This window comes from Dipodomys ordii, unplaced genomic scaffold, assembly GCF_000151885.1.
Source record: "Dipodomys ordii isolate 6190 unplaced genomic scaffold, Dord_2.0 Scaffold4, whole genome shotgun sequence".
NCBI lineage: Eukaryota > Metazoa > Chordata > Mammalia > Rodentia > Heteromyidae > Dipodomys > Dipodomys ordii.
Window position 1 is genome coordinate 9,397,219 of NW_012267220.1, and position 22,165 is coordinate 9,419,383.

The following is a 22,165-nucleotide window of genomic DNA, read 5'->3' on the forward strand; positions in this document are numbered from 1 at the left end:
GGCGCTTTCTGAGTTTCTATGGTAACAGCCGCGGGGGCGTGGCCTGTGAGGGGCGTGGCCTCCCTTCTGATTGCGGTTGAGCGTTGGGAGTTAGAGGCAGGAATCTCCAGCCTGAACAGTTTCCGGGTCTGAGCAATGTGGGGAGCTTACACCTTGGGCAGAACTTCCGATCCCAGCTGTCGTTGGTCGGACTCACAGCCAATTTGGAATTTTTTCCCTTGTATTTCTTGTTACATACTGTGTTCAGCCATTCGATGAAGCATTTTAAAAGTGGTGTGGTAAAGCTGGCAGGGACAGGACAGTTTTGTTTTGTTTTCTGAAACTTAGAAGGAATAGATGTCTTTTACTATGTTGTAAGGGAAGATTTCTTTAAAATCAAACATACCTATTAGCTTTTAAATCACGTGTATAAAATCTACATTTAACTACAATTCATAGGTTACACTTTCGCTCTTGGAAAAGATGCCCTACTAGTACAGGGGTGGGGAAGGAAAAGGGGTAGACTGAGGCAGGGAAGTCATTTGGTACAGAACTGGATGGATACACTTCTCAAAGGCTCTCCACCAATAGCTGCCTGTATTGGTACTTTCGCAAGGCCCACGACTGACATTGTAAGTATCCACATGACCATTGTCTGGAAAATAAAATTCTTAAACCCTGACAGTCACCTGAAATCAAGGCCAAATCACAAATAATGAGAAAAGGAATAAAGACGTATTAATTTTGCCAGGCAAATGAAGAAATGGCTGTTGAGCTACTCTTTAATCTACTACAGTCCTGCTAGGGAGAGTGAGTCAATGAAAGCCCCACAGGTGTGCTTGGGAATGTATATGCTAACATAAGAGTCTTTGGAAGGGATTGCTTATTTCCAGGTATGCTTCTGTTAGACTCCTGAGTTACACCCCTTGCTGTCTTGGATGTTCCTTTACTGCATAGCCAACAAGATAAGGAAAGTGGCCTGATGATCTTACCTAGGCCTATAAAGGCCTCGTTGAATTCCCTTGCATGAAGAAATGGAGGGAAGGAGGAAAGCACAAGGAAAAAGATAGTAACTGAAAGGTTATTTAGTAAAATGAATTAGTTGTGCTTAGCTTGCAGTTGGGAGCATATTTGTCTATTCCCATTACACTAGTCTGCGTGATTCAACAAAAACTTATTGAGTTCTTACCATAAACCAAGACATTTTGAATTTATCAGTGAATTATAGAGAAATCTGATTACACAGTTGGCACAGAAATTATAAATTAGATATTAATGGAAGGAAAATTATAAAAGTCTTATTTTACAGTAAAAGTACACTTAATGTGGCATGCAGATTACACAAAATAAAGCAGGACAAATCTTAATGGCATGATGAAAATTTTCAAATGTTTACTCATATATGGGTTATTAATAAAGTAAATTAATGTGTATTTGTATAAGGTTAAAAACAAAAAAGAAGTGAAACTCTCCAAGTATTGTTAGTTTGCATGATGAAGCGTCTCAGCAATAATTCATTTACAAGGAGCTGTCATAAACTAGCAATGTACTAGATCAGTATAGCAGCCACTAGCCACACATGGCTGTTTTAGTGCAGTAAACTCACTGACACTATCCATGTATAACCTACTCAAGATCTATTTTGGCAGTGTTGGATAACACCAATACTGAAGTTTTAATCATACAGGAAGTTTTATACAGGGTCTGTACCCTTGAACATTAATAGGCGACAGAGAGATGCAAGTCTCTATGAACATGTCATGAACACTGAAAAATTTGGCCATGGTAAAACCTTAGGACAAGGAATGAGGCATCAATTTGATATGAGGGAGTCTAGAAAGTGTCCTCAGAGGATTTTATGAGGCAGCATTTTTAACTAATTAAAGGACTGGTTCTATTATTTGTAAAATAGGAAAATAAAGAGGATAAACCTAAAAGGGCTGTTTGGAGGTTTAAATAAACTAGTCAAATATATATAGGATCTGTGGCAATATGCAACAGTATTCCTCATTCAGTATAAATTAGATTTTGAGAAATAAGCCTAAGTAGAAAGATCAACCCAAGATTTGGGTGGTAACAAAGAGATTAAGGCTATCAACTGGGGTTTAGTTATGAACAGTTCTGCTGCAGAGTTCCACCTCCTCCATGTAATGAATGGTCCTAATGGTTAAGTGTAAATGCGCTCTTTTATGCTCTGTCATGCTGGATCTGGAACTCTGAAATGTGACTTCTTTGCTAAGGATCTGGTAACCGGTGCCAATAGCAGGAAGGAAGGAGGGATTTGCTGTTTTGCCTTCTGTTTCATGATCATTACTGTTGTCACCACAGCAACAAAGCTTCACCTGACAGTGGCAGCTGGTTCCAGCCTATCTTTTGTTTTTCTTAGCACTTAGGCCTGGTCTCTTCATATTCCTCCAGGGATTTTACCAACTCAGAAGCTGCCCCTCTGAGAAGGCTAGGATTCAGATTTGCTCTAGCATGGCTCCCATGCTTCTAAATTTCAGCACCAACTGACCACCTTCATGGATACCAAGTACTGGGTTGTTAGAAGCTCAAAATCCTCCACAGAGCTGGTAATTGCTTCTGGCAGCCTCTATTTCTGCACTCACTTAATTATTCCATTTGAGTTTTTTAGATCATCAACATCTGTTTAATCAAGTTTCCTACATTAACTTCTTGCCATTAAGTACTTAGAGAGAATGCCATTTGCCCCACAAGATACTGATGCATGTAGGAGAATCAAAGGAATTTTAGCCAGAAATATCATTCTTCCAGTAGATCCAATCTCATGTCTACCTAAATATTTAATATATAACTAAAGATAGGAAAGATTTCACTCCATAGGGAATGGTTGATAAATTTCTCAAAGCATAGAACCACTGGGAGAAATCATAGCAGCAATATAAAACAGAGGTTCAAATATCAATGATTTCTAAAGGAGTAAACAACTTCCATTATTTGTATGGCTGTCCGTGCATCTATGTATATGGATACTAACCTGTAATTGCTTGTGTGTGTGTGTCTTTGTGTATGTGTGCGTGTGTGGGGGGAGGTTATTGGGGCTTAAACTTGGGACCTTGTGCATATCAGGCAAATGCTTTTCTACTTAAGTTATATCCCCAGTCCACTTGTTTCGATGTTATTTTTAAGACAAAAATCACACCATCTCACTAGTTTTTTCTGGGCTGCCCATAAACTCTTGATCTTGCCTTCTTTCCCTCTGGAGTCCCTAGTATTACAGGTATGCAATCTACCACATCTGGCTTGGCTCTCCACACATGGCTTGTAATTTGCTTTTAATACATTAACAAGCTTTGCAACCTAGACATTTACTTAGGGACAGTAGATGATAAATACATCTATTATTTAAAAAGTGAGTGATTCAGATTACAATTTTAGGTAATATGTACAGCATACATTAACAGAGACAGAGAAATCTATCTTTCATCATGACTGTGCACCAGGAAAGGGTTCAAATTTGGATAACTTTCACTGAGAGTCATTTACTTGACTATTAGGTAAAAAGATTAAAATACAAGGTATCACTGCCAAGAAATACAAAAGGTATGAAAGTACTTCCCATGGAGACAGACTGGAAAAAGGTCTGATAGCTTCATGGATACCTGCAGAAGACAAATACTCCCAGGAGAGCCATTGTGAAGCTCCAACCTCATTTCAGGGCATGAGCTCCACCTTCTGGCCAGCTCCTCTTGCATGGCAGGTCCCGAGGGTCTCACAGGATGCTGTCAAGTGGTCCAGAGAGAAAGTTCTGACCCCATGCGTTCACCGCCAAGGATTCTTAAATTTAGGAAACTCCAGACTTTTATTCGAAACTGCCAGAAAACCCGCACAATCTTTGCCTGGGAAGAAGATTTTTACCAGGCAAACCTGTGTTCTGTCAGGAGAAAAAGTGTCTTTCATTTCTGTCTCTATGTAAACCTTCTGAAAAACACTATCAGAACCAGAAGTGTCCGTCTGGGCTCACATATATGTACAGAAACATGAGAAACCTCACATAGATGGTTCTAGAAAAACACTAGTACGTGCATTTCCATTTTCTCCATCATTCGTGTTAGGTCTAGCACTGAACTGTCTTTGTTTATGCATTTAAATTTAAGATCTTAGGGGTTCTAACAATATTAGTTTTGTAATTGTCATAGGACTGCAAATTTTCAGAATTGGTTTCACTGAAATGCTTTGGTATACTTTATAAGGTGATTATAATTTTATTGAAAAGTCACTTTTAACCATAAGACCACCTTCTAATCTTTTCAATGTTGTAAGGCATGAGAATTCAACAAACTACAAACAAATTTCAAGTGTTTATATATAAACAGGACTATAAACATAAGATCTTAATGTATCTACCTATATTACTGAATATTTTATATTCCAATGTTGGAATCAACATCTTAAAAGTAATTATAAGAAGCCAGGTGCTGGTGGCTCACATCCATAATCCTAGCTACTGAGCATGTTGAGATCTGAGAATTAGGGTTTGAAGCCAGCCCAGGCAGGAAAGTCTATGAGACTCTTATCTCCAGTTAACCACCAGAAAATTGGAAGTGGCAGTGTGACTCAAAGTGGTAGAGTACTAGCCTTAGTGAAAAAGTTCAGAGACAGTGCCCAGTTCCAGTCCCATAACAGACCAAAAATTACAAGAGTTAATCATTGACTTGGACGTTTTGATAGTTCATCTGCTAAAATTAGTTTTGACTAATTTTGAAACTAAGTAGTAGGAATATTTTACTTCCAAGTATACTGAATTGTTTCTGTACAACAAAACTCAATAAATTGTGAATTCCTGCTTAAGATAAATGGGCTTTATGAATAAGCTACTCTGTTGAAGTATTAAAGATCAAAAACATTCTTCTTTTTCTTCTTGAGATCTGAAACAAATCTGACAAGACAAAAGATAGAGGCAGTTGGAAGAACCCAAGTAAATTACGGATAAAATTATTATAAGAGAATATGGTTTGTGTTTGTGTGTGCACACCATCACTGCACCTCAGCAGCTGAAGTGTCTCCCATCGTAGGACATATGTCCAAGTGTGCTAGTGGGTCAGGACAGAGAATAGATAGGGACAAAGCCTGGGACTACTCAAAAGTATCACTTCCTCCATGTGGGAGTACAGCTCAACAATAAAAACAAAACAAAACATCCTGTCCACCTTACCATCAATGTGTGAGCAGCCACCACCTTTAGGGAAAGGAATAGATAATCAAGTTTTTCCTTTTAATAAGTAGAGGGGTATGGGGCCCTGGGGGCACAAATATAAAAAGGTTAACTCCTTTCCATAGGTGGAATTGCTAAAGTGTACTCATTCAAGGTGCCTTCTGAACAAGCAACTGAAGTTCCAGGGAGCTAAGAGGTGACAAACCATATCCAAAATGTTAGATTTGTCTATTCTAAGGAATGAACAGGATGCTACCTGGGCAAAAGAATGGGAGACGAAGGGCTGAAATCACTGCCCTCCATAGAACCAAACTGTTGCTTTTTCTCAGTTCTTTTCATAGTATTAGAGTTTGAATTCAGGACAACATATTTGCTAAGCAGAGGTATTCTGCCACTAAAGTCATCCCTCCAGCCCTTTTTACTTCTGTGACTTCTCAGATAGTCTTGAGTTTTTCACCCAGGCTGATCTCAAACCATGATCCTTGTACCTGTGCTTCCATATAGCTAGATTCATGGATGTATAACACAACATCCAGATTGTTGATTGGCATAGAAGTTCACAGGTTTTGACCAGGTTGGCCTCAAAGTGATCCTTTAGATCTCTGCCTCCTTAATGGCTGGGTTTGCAAGCCATGAGTCACTATACCTGGCCAAACATTTTTTTTCTCAAACCTTGATCTAGCTAATTCTAGCTTTTGCATATTGGTAAGAGGAGACCAGCCAACAATGTATTCTCCTTTGTCTTTATTCCTTTGGCCTAATCTAGGCATTGTCACACCATGACAAAAGAAATTAGCCTGTTATACTAAACAACTCACTCCCCAACTACTCTGGCAGAGAAGCCCTGCTTTCTCATTCCTCCTCCTATTTTAGGGCAACATTTTAGTGCCTGTGCTTGCTCTACAATGTGATCTATCTATCCTATATTGACTATTCTGACTGATGACGTTTGTCTTGAATCAATATGCAATCTCTTTACCACTCTATCTTGGTTGATATCATATGTACATTAGGAATCCAATCCTTTTTCTTGAGATTTGGGAAATCATTAGTGATTCAATAGCATGTTTTATTAATTTTCTGGCACAAAACTCTAGTAATGGATGTTTCTGGGAACTTGACCTTATCAGTTTTGCTTGTATGATGCAGAGCAAACAAATTCAGTTATAACAGCCATTTTCTTATATAGTCTCAGTCATTCAGATTCCTTGAAGCATACGGCTTCCATGGTAAAAAGTTCTCTCAGGTGTCACTCTGGGGAAAATGTTTTGTAGTGGTTTCCACTGCTGTGGCTGATATCTGGTATGAACAACTGAAAAGGAGGAAGAGTTAATTTGCCTTTGATACTTGGCTTCAGAATTTTCAGTCCATGGTCTGCTGGTTCCACTGCTCCACTGCTTTGGACCATCCACAAAATGTGGTGGTGGAAGGATGTGGAGGAGGTTACTGATGTCATGGCAGCCAAGAACAAAGAGACACGGAGAGGTGGGAGGTAGAAGCTTGAGATAAGACATAACCCCTCCCCACTAAAGACACATCCCTAGGGATCTACTTTAAATATGCAGCATCTCTGAAGATCTCAACTATCTGTCAGTAGTCCTATCACTTAATTTCATTGGTGGAATTTTTTTCCACTGATTAAGTCACAGCCCTCAAGATCCAATCATCTCTCAATTATTGGATCAGCTCTCAATAACCAGGCCTTCAATACATGAATTTCAGGGAAGCTGGTGTGGTCCCTTCACATGCAAACCATAACAGATGTCAAAAGTAAAAAAAAAAAAGTGAATATGTTGCCTTTAAAGCTATCTAATTATTCTTTCATCGCAAGAATTTTGGAGCTCTACCTTCACCAAAGTCAAAATTACATTTGTCTTGTCTCTGAGCTCATTAGAAATGATTGTAGACAGTAAAATTTGCTGGCTCACCTTAATCCATCCGTGTCAACTGCAGAGCTATTACTACGTTTTGTTCCCTGGCAGGAGCAGACAATTCACATCAAAGTACATTTTGACTGCTTAGATTTATGAATTTGCTTTAAAGATTTAACTGTTTAATTGCTTAATGCAAATTGTTCAATAAAACCTGAGAGAAGGACTGGATACAAGAACTAGCTCAACTAGTTAACTAGACCATATGAACAATGGAACAATGGCTTCCCTTTGAGCTATTCTCTTCCATATTTATGAATTCCTTTTTGCAGTTAGGATAATATGTGATTAGCATATGTAAAAATAGTCTTCCTAAAACAAAAATTTCCATAGTTGTACTTCATTCTCTAATCTTAAGTGTGGGTATTCAAAACATAATGAAGATGACCATTTATCCACTTATATTCTCTGACATTGTTTAGAGTGTACCTTAAAGAGGACTATTGATGACTTAAAGTGAGAAAGGACTTTTATATTTCTTTTTTATTTGCAGACATAATACACTCTGAACTTTTGTGTAAAAAGAATTTGAGACACAGGGTAGTTCTATTTAATTTTGTGAGAAACCACCATACTGTTTGCTAGAGTAGTTGAAAAAGCTTGTATTCCTATCAACAAGATAATAGAGTTTACTTTGGCTATTCTATCTGGTGTGAGGTAGAATCTCAGTGTGTTTTGATTTACATTTTCTTTATAGCCAGAGCATTTCTTTATGTTTCTAATGTCATTTTTACTACTTTTTCTAAGTCTCTCTTTAAGTCATTAGCCCATTTATTAATTGGGTTGTTGTTTCTTTGAGGGTTTAATTTTTGAGGATTTAATTTTTTGAGCTCTGGATATTAGGCTATTGTCTGTTGTATAGCTGGTAAAAATTTTATTCTGTTGATTTTCTATTTAGCATGATTACTCTATGACCCAGCAATTCTACTCCTGGACATTAGTCCAGTAGAACACAAACAAGGTTACAGGCAAGCCATCAAAACAACCATTTTAGCCAAGATATGGAAGCAGCCCTCCAATGCCTCTCAATGAATGGATTATATACATAAATATAGATGTGTGTGTGTATATATATATATACATTGAAATTTCACTCATCTATTAAAAAATGACATTGTACCATTTGTAAGGAGATGTAAAGACTTGGAAAAAATATTATGTGAAGTAAGCCAGACCCAAAGATTGCATTGGTTCCTTCCATTTGTGGTAGATAGAATGTACCTATAAATCTGTTCGTAAACAGGTTGGACAGTATGCAATCAGTTACAATTAAGTATTAATAGATAACAGGGTTGGGTCAAAGAAGGGTATGTATATTGGAGAAAGTGACACTGGTCAGATCAAGACATGTTGTATTCATAAACTTCTTTGTTGTATGGCACCTCCTTTGTACAACTACCTAAAGATATTTAACAAAAAAAATATGAAGCGCTGATATTTAATCTATACATAAGTAATTTTGAATGTCTCTGGTATCCAAAGCAGCACTATTCAAATTCATGACAAGACTTTTCCTTTGGGGCATATCTTTTTATTTTATTTGAAAATTCTATGACTTCAGGAGACTTGTCTTCCATTTTTAAAAGATTTGATTTAGACTGATGGTCCCTGGGCCTCTTTATCAGACATAAAGTCTGTATTCTCTTAGTTGTGATGGACAATTTCCAAAAAGAAGCCAGGAGTAAGTGTAGGAAAGCATTGAAGACAGACCTTAAGAACCTACTCTTGAGGAGAGAGGTTTAAAAATAGCCATATCAGCATATGACAGGAGAGAGGGCAAGCTAACTTTCTACCTTACTAGCTTCTGTCACAGGCCCATTTACTTCAGTGAAATGACTTTTGAGTTTCTTTGCAGGGGGGAAGGGAAATTCTCCTTTCTTTTCTTCATTTATGGATCATTAGAATGTCAAGTGTACATTCAACATAAAGAATGCTTTGAAATAGAATCATCTTTATTCAAAAAGAGCATTAACTGTCATTTCTACATTGTAATCACTTTTGTCAATATTAAAACACAGATAACCAATGACAGGAGTAAAATTTACTCTTAAACTATTACTTGGACATAGAAATCTTTTAAAATATAATACATTTGGAGTTAATAATTAAATAAAAATTTTAATCAGTAGTATTTTTTGACTTTGAATAAACACAAAATGGAGAATTTCCCAATCTTGTTTTTCCTTAATAAGAGGATGTATTAGAACAGTGATAATGTGTAGGTATTTAAACATATTATAATCAAAAAGACAGTAAAAATAAAGCAACAGTACTAACTCCTTAGGTATTTCACTGCTTCTCCATTTCATACTTTGAACTTATTTATGCTCAATTACACCTTATTATGAAGCATTCATTATGCAAATGAAGTAGGAATTCCTGATTTTCACAGAATTTTAAGTTATTTTACCACCTTATCGATACTGTAAGAAATTCTGTAGTAAGGTTGGCAGTTGCAGCTCTGATATCAGGTGCAATCTGGGTCTCCCAATGTAGTTTCGGATACACAGTCGGCAAAGTTGGCAGAGAGAACTCGGGGTAGCTACGAGAGAAGACAGGAAGGTGCTTGTTAATTCTAACCAAAACAAAGTTTTATGTCATAAGATACATGAAATATAACACTAACAACAAAAACAAAACCCTTATAATGTTTTGTTGAAAATTATTTTTATTTATTTTGGTTGGTCATGGGGCTTGAACTCTGAGCCTGGGCGCTGTCCCTCAGCTCTTCAGCTCAAGGCCAGTGATCTACCACTTGAGCTACAGCACTATTTCCACTTTCCTGGTGATTTATTGGAGATAAGAGTTTCATGGACTTTCCTGCCTGGGCTGGTTTTGAACCGAGATCCTCAGCTCTCATATCCTGAGTAGCTAGGATTACAGGTGTGAGCCACTGGTGCTCGGCATGTAGTAAACTATTATAACGAATATACTAAGGAAGTTTACCTACATACATTTGTATTGCTTTGATTTATGAGATCATACAACAAAGATGATTTCCATGCAAAATTGTTGTTGCATTAAAAAAGCCTCAGAAATGCATACTGGCATAAAAAACCACAAGTAATGTGATTCACTGCAAAAAGTAGAAAATTCAAAATTATAGCTTTTCCTCAGATACAGATTTGATATTTAATCTTAAAATTTTTTTTGTTACAGCTGGGAAGGTGGCTCAGTGGTAGAGTGCTGGCCTTGCATGCATGAGGTCCTTGGATCGATTCCTCAGCACCACATAATCAGAAAAAGCTGGAAGTGGCGCTGTGGCTCAAGTGGTAGAGTGCTAGCCTTGAGCTGAAGAGCTGAGGGACAGCACCATGGCCCAGAGTTCAAGCCCCATGACCGACAAAATTGTTATAATCTCAGGACCAAGTTTAACAAATTATACTTAAAATAGATTTTTTTTCTGAAGTGAGACCATCTTTCCTTATTACATGTCTGCAGCATTCTACAGGAAGCATACGCCCTGATAAAATGGAATGTGTTTCCCAAAATAAGTTAACAGGCTTTTATATCAGAACAAGATAACATGCAGTGTCAAAACAAGCTGAATATCCTTCACCAAAGGGATATGAGTGGTTAGATATGGTGAAAATTAAAATTATGAATTTGTCTCTTTGTGGTACTAGGTTTGAATTTATGATCTTTGTACTCTAAGTGTCATCTGCCACGCCATTTAAGCCCCAGCCCAGCCCATTTTTGCTGCTTATTGGATAGGAGAACTCACTAACTTTTTTCTCCAGACTGGATTTGAAACATGATTCTCCTGATTTCTACCACCTGAGCACCTGGATTACAGGATGATGTTATTATAGATGAAGTGCTTAGAGATAAATGTTGAAAAAGCTTCAAAATAAATCTTGCAAGTTGCATGCCATTATTTTACATGTCCAAACACAGCCTTTCACTATGTCAGGCGAATTTACGTTAGTGATTATGAATGTGCCCATCTCTCCCCCTTACCTTCGTGTTGAAGTAGTATCCTTTCCATTGCACTGTTAGCTGTAGCTACATCAATAGGCCGCAGAAGCTCTGTGTTCTTGGCATTGATATCTGCTCCAAATTCCAGCAGTAAGTTTACAACTTCTGTACTAGACTGTTGAGCAGCAGCATGTAATGGAGTGTCCCAATACTTGCCTTTCTGAACATCAGCACCTACATTTCAATAGAGAGTGAAGGAAAGAAAATTACTAGATGAATTGGTTTCCTTTGTGGGGAGGTGATAGGAAAGGCAATGAGGATAGATATGGAGGAACCTCTGTTTATAATGTTATTTGTTTTATATGCATGTGTTATGCACTCCTCACGAATATACAAGATAAATATATATAGATATATGTATAAATATTCAAACCTTATATTCAACTCTAAGGGCCTTATATATGCATATATCTAGATAAGAAAGTACACATATTTGTAATATTCTCAAATATTTCTCTGCATGCTTGAAAGAATTAAAAGGGATTTTTTATGTTAAGTAATCCCAATAGTAATCTTACTGATTGTCTAAACAGTGAATGATTCTGTTCACACACTCGTATATATTTTTCTTCATATGCAGTAGCTTTTAGTATTAATCAACAGCTTATAATTTTTATTCTTTTCATTTAGTTCAAGGAAATAGAGATCTGAAGTTCCATGGAAAACTCAAGTCAAGATATGACATATGTAGACATATATAGACATCTTGCCACCTTTCTACTCACGTAATTGATACAAATACCTGTAGAAAGGTTTGGGTATTCAAGTGGAAAAGCATATCAACAATATTTGCAAGCAAGGTAAAACTAGAAGAAATTCTTACAATTTTATTAACAGGGTCTGAAAATGTCAATCAATGATGTATAAAAGGACTTTTTGATAGTTTTGAACCCATTATAAATATTTTAGTAGAAAAATTAATATAACAGCAAAATAGTACAACAAAAACTATATTTGTTATTCCCAATTTAGAGGAGAAAATAACCTATCAACAATTACTAACCGAACTTGTGTTTAAGGCACTATATAGAACAAACATGAAGTACTCATTCTGCTTAAAAGAACAAGAATTGCGGCTTATCCAAGATAAGAGTTATATATAAAGAGATTACAGTAGAAATGCCAATCTGAATATACCAGCAATCAATTATCATAAACAGTAAATACCATGGATATAATTTGCTTAAAATATGTATATTTTAGCACCTACTACATGAGAGAAAATACTATGCTGCAAAGAAGAGATAATAGGATGAGAACACTGGGTTGAGGACATAGTTCCCACCCTAAAGGAGCAGCAGATCCCAAGACAGGGGAAAGACTGCTATGATCTCAATTAATTTGGAATATTTTTCAGTGGCATTCATCTGAACCTTGAAGAGTGAGTTATTTCATGTAACTGGAAAAAGACTTAAAGTCATTTCAGTAAAATGGAACAAGAAGTCTGGGAAAGAACTTGTATTTTATTATACAAAGCGGGGTTCCACAGTTCATTTTATAACCAAATGTGTGTAAATGTGATGTGTACAAAATATAGATTATGTATCAATGAACTTTGATGTCTTCTAATAAAGAATGAGGTTCTACTTTAGTTAGATACCAATGTGCAAAAATGTAAAACATATTTAGTAATGAGTTATGATTTCCAAAGAAGCTTAAAAAAATAACTGCTAAAATATATGGACAGAGTGAAAGACATTTTAAGGAAATATACCAGCATAAAGAAGCTTCCAGACGCAATGAAATTGCTGTGCCATACAAGCTACATAAAGAGGAGTGCCCAAATGAGGAATTTCTTGGTCAACATCTATGCCCCAGGATATCAGGATGTCTAGACATTCATGGTGACCTGCCAACACAGAGGAAAAGTGAAGTTACTTTTACTTAATATCTACCTCCACATGCATCTCAGCCACTACCATGACCCCAATAGAATGTTATTCATGCAGTGCTGCATTTCCAGGATTTTTTTCCCTTTCTCTCAATCCCACAACCAAGGTACCTTTGTTGGCAGCCTCATGTGTAGGAGATGGAAGGCTGGATTCCAGCTGGGCTTTGGCTCCATATTCCAGAAGAAGTTCTGTGCAACTTGCACTGCCTTGCGAGCACGCATTGAACAACGGAGTCACCCCATCGATGGTAACTGCATTGACCTAAGTCAAACCCAAAATCTAATTATGAGACTCATAAGTCATGAATGAATAACCAGATTTATTCATGCATTTTCAAAAATTATGTGATCCATTCATTGGAAAAAATGTGTGGGATAAATATGACAAAGTCTATTTATCCCCTACACATCCATAAAATGGTTTTAAATTTTTAAGAAAAAAAAACAGAAATATGACATGGCAGATAATTCACAGGAATTGGGTATGCTGCTAGTGAAATTCATGAGTATGAAACAAGAACTTTCAACACTGAGGTACATTTCAGGAAGACAAGAAAATGTAATAATGATGAATTTTGATGAAGCCATTTTGCTGATGGTGAGTACTTACATTGTGAAATCAGTCATTCCGTTTCTGAGAATTTAGCTAAAGAAAAAAATCTTCCCAAAGAGGAGAAAAGATTATAGGGCTAAAGGCCTTCATCTAGTGCTACTTTAGAGTCATGAAAGCAGAAAATAACCTAAATATTCCATATGCTTATGCAGCAGGTTACCAATTCATACCATCGTAGGAAATCCCTTTTAGAGTGCCCTGAGGCAACTCAAGGCTTCATTTTTATTCGAATATTTTGGAAAACAACTGAGAAAGAAAAAGGGAAAATTTTATTTGATCCTCTCAGTCAGTAGATATGAAACTATGAATGCTTGCAAAGGTGCTTACATTAGCTCCAGCTTCTAGAAGAGTTCTGGCACATGCGACATGATCTCCCAGGCAGGCTTCGTGCAATGGGGTAATGTGGTCAATGGTTACTGCATTTACATTATAACCCTAAAAGCAACACAAAGAGTTTTGAAAGGTGAGCACAAAAGTATAGCAATTCATCAGCACCAACATCATTTGGGAGTGCGATATTTTATTGTTTTATCGTAAAAGTGATATACAGAGGAGTTACTGTTGCATAAGTAAGGTTATGAGTACATTTCTTTTTGAAAAGTGTTACCTCCTCCCTCATTTTCTCCTGCTTCCCCCTCAACTTCCCTCCTGCCACAAGTTGGGAAGTTCATTTCCAACATAGTGTCTAGTGAGTATCACCCTTGTCCCACCTTTTCTGTGATTCACCTCCTCTTACACAAATCAGTTGAACAAAGGATACAGAATGGTGCTGGCAAAATTGGTTTAACACCTGTAGAACACTAAAGCTAGATCCTTATATATCACCCTGCACCAGAATCAACTTCAAATGGATAAAAGATTTCAAAGTCAAAGTAGAAACCCTGAAAACATCGCAGGAAGGAATGAGAGAAATTCTAAAACTCCTTTTCACAGGCTGAAATTTTCTTAATAAAGACCCAGCAACACAATAAATCAAAGAATGGTTGGACAAATAGGATTGCATGAAACTGCAGAGCTTCTGCATGGCAAAGGACATGCTAGCAAGATCAATAGAAAGCCCATGGATTGGGAGATCTTCACTACCCATACAATGGACAAGGGTCTCATATCTAAAATATACTTAGAACTTAAAAAATTAAATCCCCAACAACATATCTCAAAGAAACATCTGCCCTATAAATAAGTGGACCAAAGTCTTAAAGAGAAACTTCTCTGAAGAGGCAATAAAAATGGCCAATAGACACATGCTCAACTTCTTTAGCCATAAAGAAATGCATATCAAAACAATATTGAGATTCCACCTCACCCCAGTTACAATGTCTATAATCAAGAAATCTAATAACAGATGCTGGAGGGGATGTGGCCAAAGGGAACCTTACTTCATTGTTGGTAGGAGTGTAAACTTGTTCAACCCCTTTGGAAAGCAGTATGGAGGTTCCTCAAAAGACTCCACATAGAGCTCCCCTATGACCCAGCAATCCCAAATGGGATTGGGCATTTACCCAAATGATCACAAACAAGACCACACTAAAGCTATCAGCACAACTATGTTTATTGCAGCATTATTTACCATAGCTAAGTTATGAAACCAACCCAGATCCCCCTCAGTAGATGAATGGATCAAGAAAATGTTATACACACACACACACACACACACACAATGGAATTCTATGCCTCCATCAGAAAGAATGGCATTGCCCCATTTTTCAGGAAATGGAAAGACTTAGAAAAAAATTATATTAAGTGAAGTAAGCCAGGCCCAAAGAAACATAGGTCCCATGGCTTCCCTTATTTGCAATAACTAGCATATGTCTAGGACAGGCAGAAAAGGTCCAAAAACTATGTATATATGACCGTATAATATTATGTTAATCAAAATGAACCCCAAAATAGGGATACAAATATTTTTTCTTTCTTGCTATTGTTTTTAATGCATCTATAATGTTCTATGTGATTTTTTTGTTTCTTTTGTATGTTCTTCCCCAACGGTATAATCCCTGTTTTCACTGTATTTGATTTCGGTGCCCTGCACTTGTATATACATTTTTCTAATTTAGGGAAGGGGTGGGAAATAACAAAATGCTGAAATAAGGATACAGGTTGACCCATTGTAAGAATGAGATGTACAAGACACTCTGGTGAAAATGAACTTTACAACTTCAGAGGTTGGGGAGAAGAGTTGGGGAGGTGGGGAGGGAAGGGTTGGTAGGATAAAAACAAAGGAGGTAACAATGCTCAATAGGAAATGTACTACCTTACTCATGTAACCCCTCTGTACAGTATTTTTACAATAAAAACATATATAAAAACAAAAGAAATCAAAAACAGTGACAGCAGGCCATAAGCCAAAAGAAAACAGAAAGAAAAAAAGAAAGAATTGCAAATAGTACATTATAAAAACCCTTATTTCCATTTCTTAAAGAACATTTTGATAAACTTCATTTTATATGGTTATATGCACCTAGCTATTGAGCTATTGTAATCCTCTGTTCAGAATACTATAGACATATTCTAGTTATTACAAATAAGGGAAATCATGAAGCCTGTGTTTCTTTGGGTTTGGCTTGCTTTGCTTAAAAACTTTTTTCCAAGTCTTTCCATTTTCTTGCAAATGGGCGATGTCATTTTTTTCTGATGGAAGCATAAAATTCCATTGTGTATATACATCATATTTTCTTCATCCAGTCATCATCCCGGTATTTGGGGGTATATGGGTTGATTCTGTATCTTAGGTATGGTAAATAATACTGCAATGAATATGGTTGTGCTGGTAGCTTTAGTATGGTTTTGTTTGTGTTCATTTGGGTAAATGCCTACATATGGGATTGCTGGGTCATAGGGGAACTCTATGTTTAGTCTGTTGAGGAACCTCCATGCTGCTTTCCACAGTAGTTGAACACGTTTACATTCCCACCAACAGTGTAGCAGTGTTCTCTTTTGGCCATATCCCCATCAGCATTTGTTTTTATTATGGAATGCTATTTTGAAGATCACAAAACCTCATGGAAACCAGTTTCCAGTTTACCAGGAATGACCAATATAAATACTAACAAAATCAGTTGTCAAAACTCCTTTGCCTTTAACAGTTGATCTTAAAAGTCATTTGTGAACTACGATAAACTATGTGAATTGTGCACTAGCCCTTTACGACTTTTGACTGTTTTGGTTTCCATTTAATATTTTCCTTCTTTCTTTTCTTTCTTTTCTTCGAGACTCAAGCAAATGCTATTTTATATTCAGAGCCACTGCTATAAAGCATTAATTTGCATGTGGTATTTGTCTTTCTATGTCTGAATTATTTCACTTAGTATCCTCCAATTCCATACTTTTTATGAAGACTATTCCCTTGTGTTTAGAGACCACATTTTATCCATTCATGGCTAAAGGATACCCAGATTGATTCCATGTTGGTCAGTATGAATAGTGTTGCGATAGTTACAGCAATCTAAGTATTTCTTTGATACACTGATTTCATTTGTTCTGAAACTGGAAGTCTCTAGACTTAGAATAATGTTAAGGACATGAACATATTAAGTATCCTGATTTGGTCATGTCCTAATTGTATATGTATCAGAGTATCAAGAACATTCCATAAATATGTGCATAAATTTTGTTAGTAAACAATTATAAAATGGTTTAAGGAGATAGAAGCATTAACCACCTTGATTTGATCATTATACTTTGTACATATGAATTAAATAATCATGTTCTAACCCATAAATATGTAAATCTCATATAAATAATTCTGTTATTTTTTTATTCAAGTACTGTAATACCTTGGCCTAGAATGTGTTAAATATTTCGTTCAAGTAATAGTTGAGGGCATATGTTCTTTAACTTTTACTTTGTTAATTTTATTTATTGGTGAAACTAAAGACTATGTATGGTCTGAACCAGACTAAAATAAATAAACAATATTAGGATATAAGATCTTTTGCCTTCTTGATATCACTAGTAATTCATTAGTTGACAATCATCTGAAGTACTGTTACTGGAAGAATCTCAAGGCCAAATAGTCTCATGGCCAAATAGTAATCTGAAAGATTACTAATACTGGAACACACATGAAGTATCATAAAAATGAAACTCCCACAATTTTATGACGATTAAGTGGAAAATTTTAAGATCCCTTCAGTGTCTTTCTAAAAGTTTCAAGTTCTTAGTCAGTAGTCCAGTTTGGAGTGCTGCCTCTGACTGCTGCTCACTAGAGAGACCAGATGACAGGGTCAGAAGGCGCTGGGTGAGCCTCTCACTGTTTTTGGCCGGCCAGCTGGTGAAGCATGGATACACATTGAGAAATACCTTGGAACTGCTCTCCTCTCAAAGAACTGCTTGACCCTATCTGAAGGATTACCCCCTCGAAATTACTGACCTTTTTTTTTTTTTATAAGGTTTCATTTTCCCCATCATCAAGTGATGAGCCAAAGAGTCACATGGTTGTCACAGAACCGGACATTCCCATGGAGACATCTCATACCCATCTTCATTTTACAGATGAGAAAATGGAGCTCAGATAGTGCTGTTAGCTCTCTTAAATGCCAGTTCGGGGGTCCAGGTGTCTGGATTCCCAGACAGGACTGTTCAAATGACCACAAGACCATCCCTTTCTCATTCATGGAAAATTTAATTCTCATTGATACTGCAAGGTAAAAACTGTTATAACTTCCTGAACTGGGTGTACATTTGAATCAGGCTGAAACCTCAAAAACAAACTACACAGCCCAGAATATTTACAGTTTCAGGAAGGAATTGCTATATTGTTTTGTTTTTAAATCTTTTCCTCTGCTTTATCTGAAGAGCAAGTAAATTCTATTGCCCGCATTGTTTACAGATTACCATAATTTAAACATTCTTTCACCATGGGTCTGATTACCCTTCCTTTTTTTTTTGGCTATTATATAACTGAACTAAATCTTCAGTTATTTGCACACATTGTACAGAGGTATGCATATTCAAAATGCTTAATAATTAATCCCCAAATCCAATTACTAGTTGCTTAAATATGTGTATCATTGAACAAATATACTGTATGAGAAATTCAAAACACTTAGGCCAAAGATCATAACAAAATAGTCATAAAGGATATTCAAAAGCAAACCAGAAACTACTGACTTGCCTGAACTGTATTAAAATGAGAAGGCTGTAGTAAAATGCAAACAATCTTGCTATCTTTAAAGTGGTTGGTTATGACAGTGCTCCATGCTCACTGAAAAATGGGTGTGTTGTGAGCAATAACATGTAATATTTTTACCTGTGATAATAATGTCCTTAGAGCAAGAAGACGCCCTTGACTTGCAGCTTCGTGTAGTGGTGATCTATCTGCCCAGGAACCTGTCAAAATAAGAAAAAGAAAAATACGAGTCAAAGAAATCCCTCACAGGCTCAATTACTCTGTGACATACATGATTCACATGCAACATTCAATGAGATGACTGAAATACTTGAATTCCACACGCTAGGACATTTTCTTCTTACCTGAAGGCAAGGTAAGAAGGTCTGTAATGCATGTTCTAGAACTCCACTAGACTCAATGTACCCACTAAATTCCTCCAAAGAGGAGAAAGATTATGATGAACACATGGCCCCAAGTGGGGGAAACAAAACAATCATACAATCATATTTATATACAACCAGAAAAAATGTAAATTGTTTTGGCATTGATAGCAACCAAAACAGTCACTTCTCCATCTTACTGGCCTGCTCTGCTGTCTTCTCATCCCATGCCTCCATCCTAGGAGGGCACTGGTATTCAACCCCCGACCAACTGTGTTCTGGTGATTCTGGCCTCTCAGGATCCCCTCCCCCAAGTTTTCCTGCACCTCCCCCATTAGAAGAATCAGTCCTGTAACATGAAGCCCCTTTTCCTTCTCTTCCTCCGTCTTCCTTGGTGCCCAGCTACCACCAGAAGCACACAATCCTCTTCCATCTCTCACTTTACAGCCAACTGGGTGAATACAATTCTAGGTGTACAGTGATTTTTTTTCTTTCAATTCAGTATGATGGATAAAGTGAGATAGTATTCCATGTTTTAAGATGAGTAAGAAAGCAGAGCTAGATGTCTGTGGCTCATAGCTATAATCTTAGCTGCGATCTGAGGTCCTATGGTTTCCCTTATTTGCAATAAGAAACAATAATGGGCAGGAGAGTCTCTGAGACCATTATCTCTAATTAACCACCAGAAGCCAGAAGTGGAGTTGTTGCTCAAGCACTAGCCTGGTGCAAAAAAGATCTCATGGACAGCACATAAGCCCTGAAAGAAAGAGAGAGAGACAGAGGGGGGGGGGAAGGAAGGAAGGAAGGAAGAAAGGAAGGAAAGCAGACAGGCAGGCAGACTATGTTCACCAGAAAAAAATAATGTCACTTCAAGGACACGGTTAAGTAAAAATAGCCCTCACTAGAGAGAAAAATCTTCTCAATGTAATATGATAATGGTTGTCAATATCTATTTTGTCTTTGACTACTTTCTCTCTCTTTAAATAAAATAATAATGTATTTTTAAAAAAGCTGATTCTAACACAATGGAAATGAATCCACTTAGCTATTAATGAGAAACATAAGCTTCGTGAAAAGTCTGTCTCAAACTTGTTTAATAGTTTAGGAAATACAGCTGCATGAATGCTGTGTTTTAGAAACCATCTCATTAGTCCTATCTTTCCAGTCACTGGAAAGACTGTGTGTGATTTTATCTGTGATGCTATAGATGGTCTTACTAGAGTTTTCTATCACACCATGAGTGAACTGCCACTCTTAATTTTTTATGCCTAATTATACAATAGCCCTTGATTGAAAATGCAACACTAAGGGCCAGGAGGCCAGAGAATGTCTTTACCATTGATGTATGAGCAATAATTACAGTAGCTATGCTGGACAGAATTTACTTTATCCATTGTAATAGGTAAGTCCTATGTACAGGTCTATACAATTCTCGTAACAATGATATGAAGGATGTACAAATCTGAAGAAATGAAACTTAGAAAAAAAAGAAGCAACTTAGAGGAATATGTATTCCAAATGCCTAGAGTTTGCTTCTAACCACAATCCAAACAGTACTGCCTTCCTTGATTTGCTTATTGACATACATTGAGTGATATTCGGCAGAGAAGAAATTCTCCTGCCTCCAATATCTTTCTTCAAATGCTGATGGTATGAGTTTTATGGAAAAAAGTATCGGAATGTTCAGCCAATACTATGGGGGTGACAGTTAATTTCTGGGAGTATGGATCAGAAACAGCATTATTCTAAATTCTTGGAGTCTTTCTATGTCAGAAAATTAATAAGGATTACATGTGCTAAATGGATCTCCTGAACACTTCACTGATGTCCTAAACAAAGACAACTTAATAATTTTAACTTTTGCCATCTACATCTTTGGATCTAATAAGTTAGGAAACATTGTTCAGAATTCTACCCCCCTCTCCAGGGTGATTGCTTTACGATGTCTTTTCACAAGACTTTATTCAGTTCTTATTAACTGCAAGTACATTAAAAGTTCTTTCAAAGTTACTTTCTGTTTTCCAGAATTTCTTAAATCAATACAGAAAATTGGTTTCAGCCATTGAAGTTAAGATGGGTTCTATCACAGGGGTCAAATGGGTCAGTCAGAGAGGATCAACTCATAAGCCTCTCCTCCTCCCCTCCCCTCTCCTCCCCTTCCCTTCCCTCCCCTTCCCTCCCCTCCCCTCTTCTCTGCCCCCCCTTACTCTCTTCTTGCCAGAAGTTCAGAGCACTATCACAGCAAGTCTCAGCATTAAGAAAAATGAATTATTGATAAATCCAACTAAATAAAAAATGCCCTTAGTCCTCACCAGACTGGTCATAATGACTAAGTGTAAGTTTTAACCCACCCAGAGATCCTTAGAAGGAGGCACAACTATTACCCCTCAAGAGACTAAGAAATTCACCCAAGATCCAAAGTGTCTTGTTATAGATATAAAATCCAAACTGCACCCTCTTTAAGTTCAGAGACAACACCTTTAACTCTGTAATCCAGCCCCATCCCATAATATGCTGTTTTAGTAAATGTTAATAGTATACGTTTCTGTGGAAACTTTTGTTGTTTTAAGTTATTTCACTGGTCTATTTTTCTTTTAATATCTCTATAAAATAAAACCCTCTAATACAAACAGCTATCTTATTTTATTTTATCCTCAGCAAAATTTGTAGGATGCTGCTTTGATAAGAGGCTTACAGACACAGGAGATGGTAAAAATGTACAGAAAAGTCAAACCAGAGAACAAAAAGTGACAAATTATTCTACATTACTGTTAATTTGAGCTTTTTCTAATACTGGGTCTATTTCTTACATACTCAGGGAACTTTGATTCTATTCTGCCTTCATTAATCAGATCATGCAATTTTAAAATACAGCCTGCTTCATTCAAAGTCCTTTTCATTAGATTGTTTTTTCAATTTTGTAATTTCAGGAAAAAAGGCCAATGAAAATTAAGACTTATCACATCTTTATAGGAAGAAAAATAAAGTACCTCCCTAAGAATAGCCTAGAAATGGTACAATTTTTATCCACATGCTTATCATTAGTCACATAGAAATGATGATCATGTTTTTAAATTTGAAGCACTGTAAGTCTGTAATAAAGA

General features: G+C 36.7%; 1 protein-coding gene across 2 annotated transcripts in view; it reads right to left on the reverse strand.

The window, feature by feature from the left end:
* Window positions 1-1,435: 1,435 nt before the first annotated feature.
* The window catches only part of Asb5 (ankyrin repeat and SOCS box containing 5), a 50,970-nt gene continuing 30,240 nt past the window's right edge, over window positions 1,436-22,165 (reverse strand). Inside the window, exons 2-9 of one of the 2 annotated variants that reach the window (XM_013025082.1) lie at window positions 18,820-18,899; window positions 13,896-14,003; window positions 13,067-13,217; window positions 12,779-12,913; window positions 11,047-11,238; window positions 9,500-9,628; window positions 5,812-5,820; window positions 1,436-1,448 (exon numbers count right to left, since the gene is read on the reverse strand). In XM_013025082.1, the coding sequence (XP_012880536.1) occupies window positions 9,501-9,628; window positions 11,047-11,238; window positions 12,779-12,913; window positions 13,067-13,217; window positions 13,896-14,003; window positions 18,820-18,899 (794 nt within the window). In that variant the 3' untranslated portion in view covers window positions 1,436-1,448; window positions 5,812-5,820; window position 9,500. Of the gene's footprint in view, window positions 1,449-5,811; window positions 5,821-9,479; window positions 9,629-11,046; window positions 11,239-12,778; window positions 12,914-13,066; window positions 13,218-13,895; window positions 14,004-18,819; window positions 18,900-22,165 lie in introns of those variants that run through there. The other variant, XM_013025089.1, reaches the window with a different exon arrangement.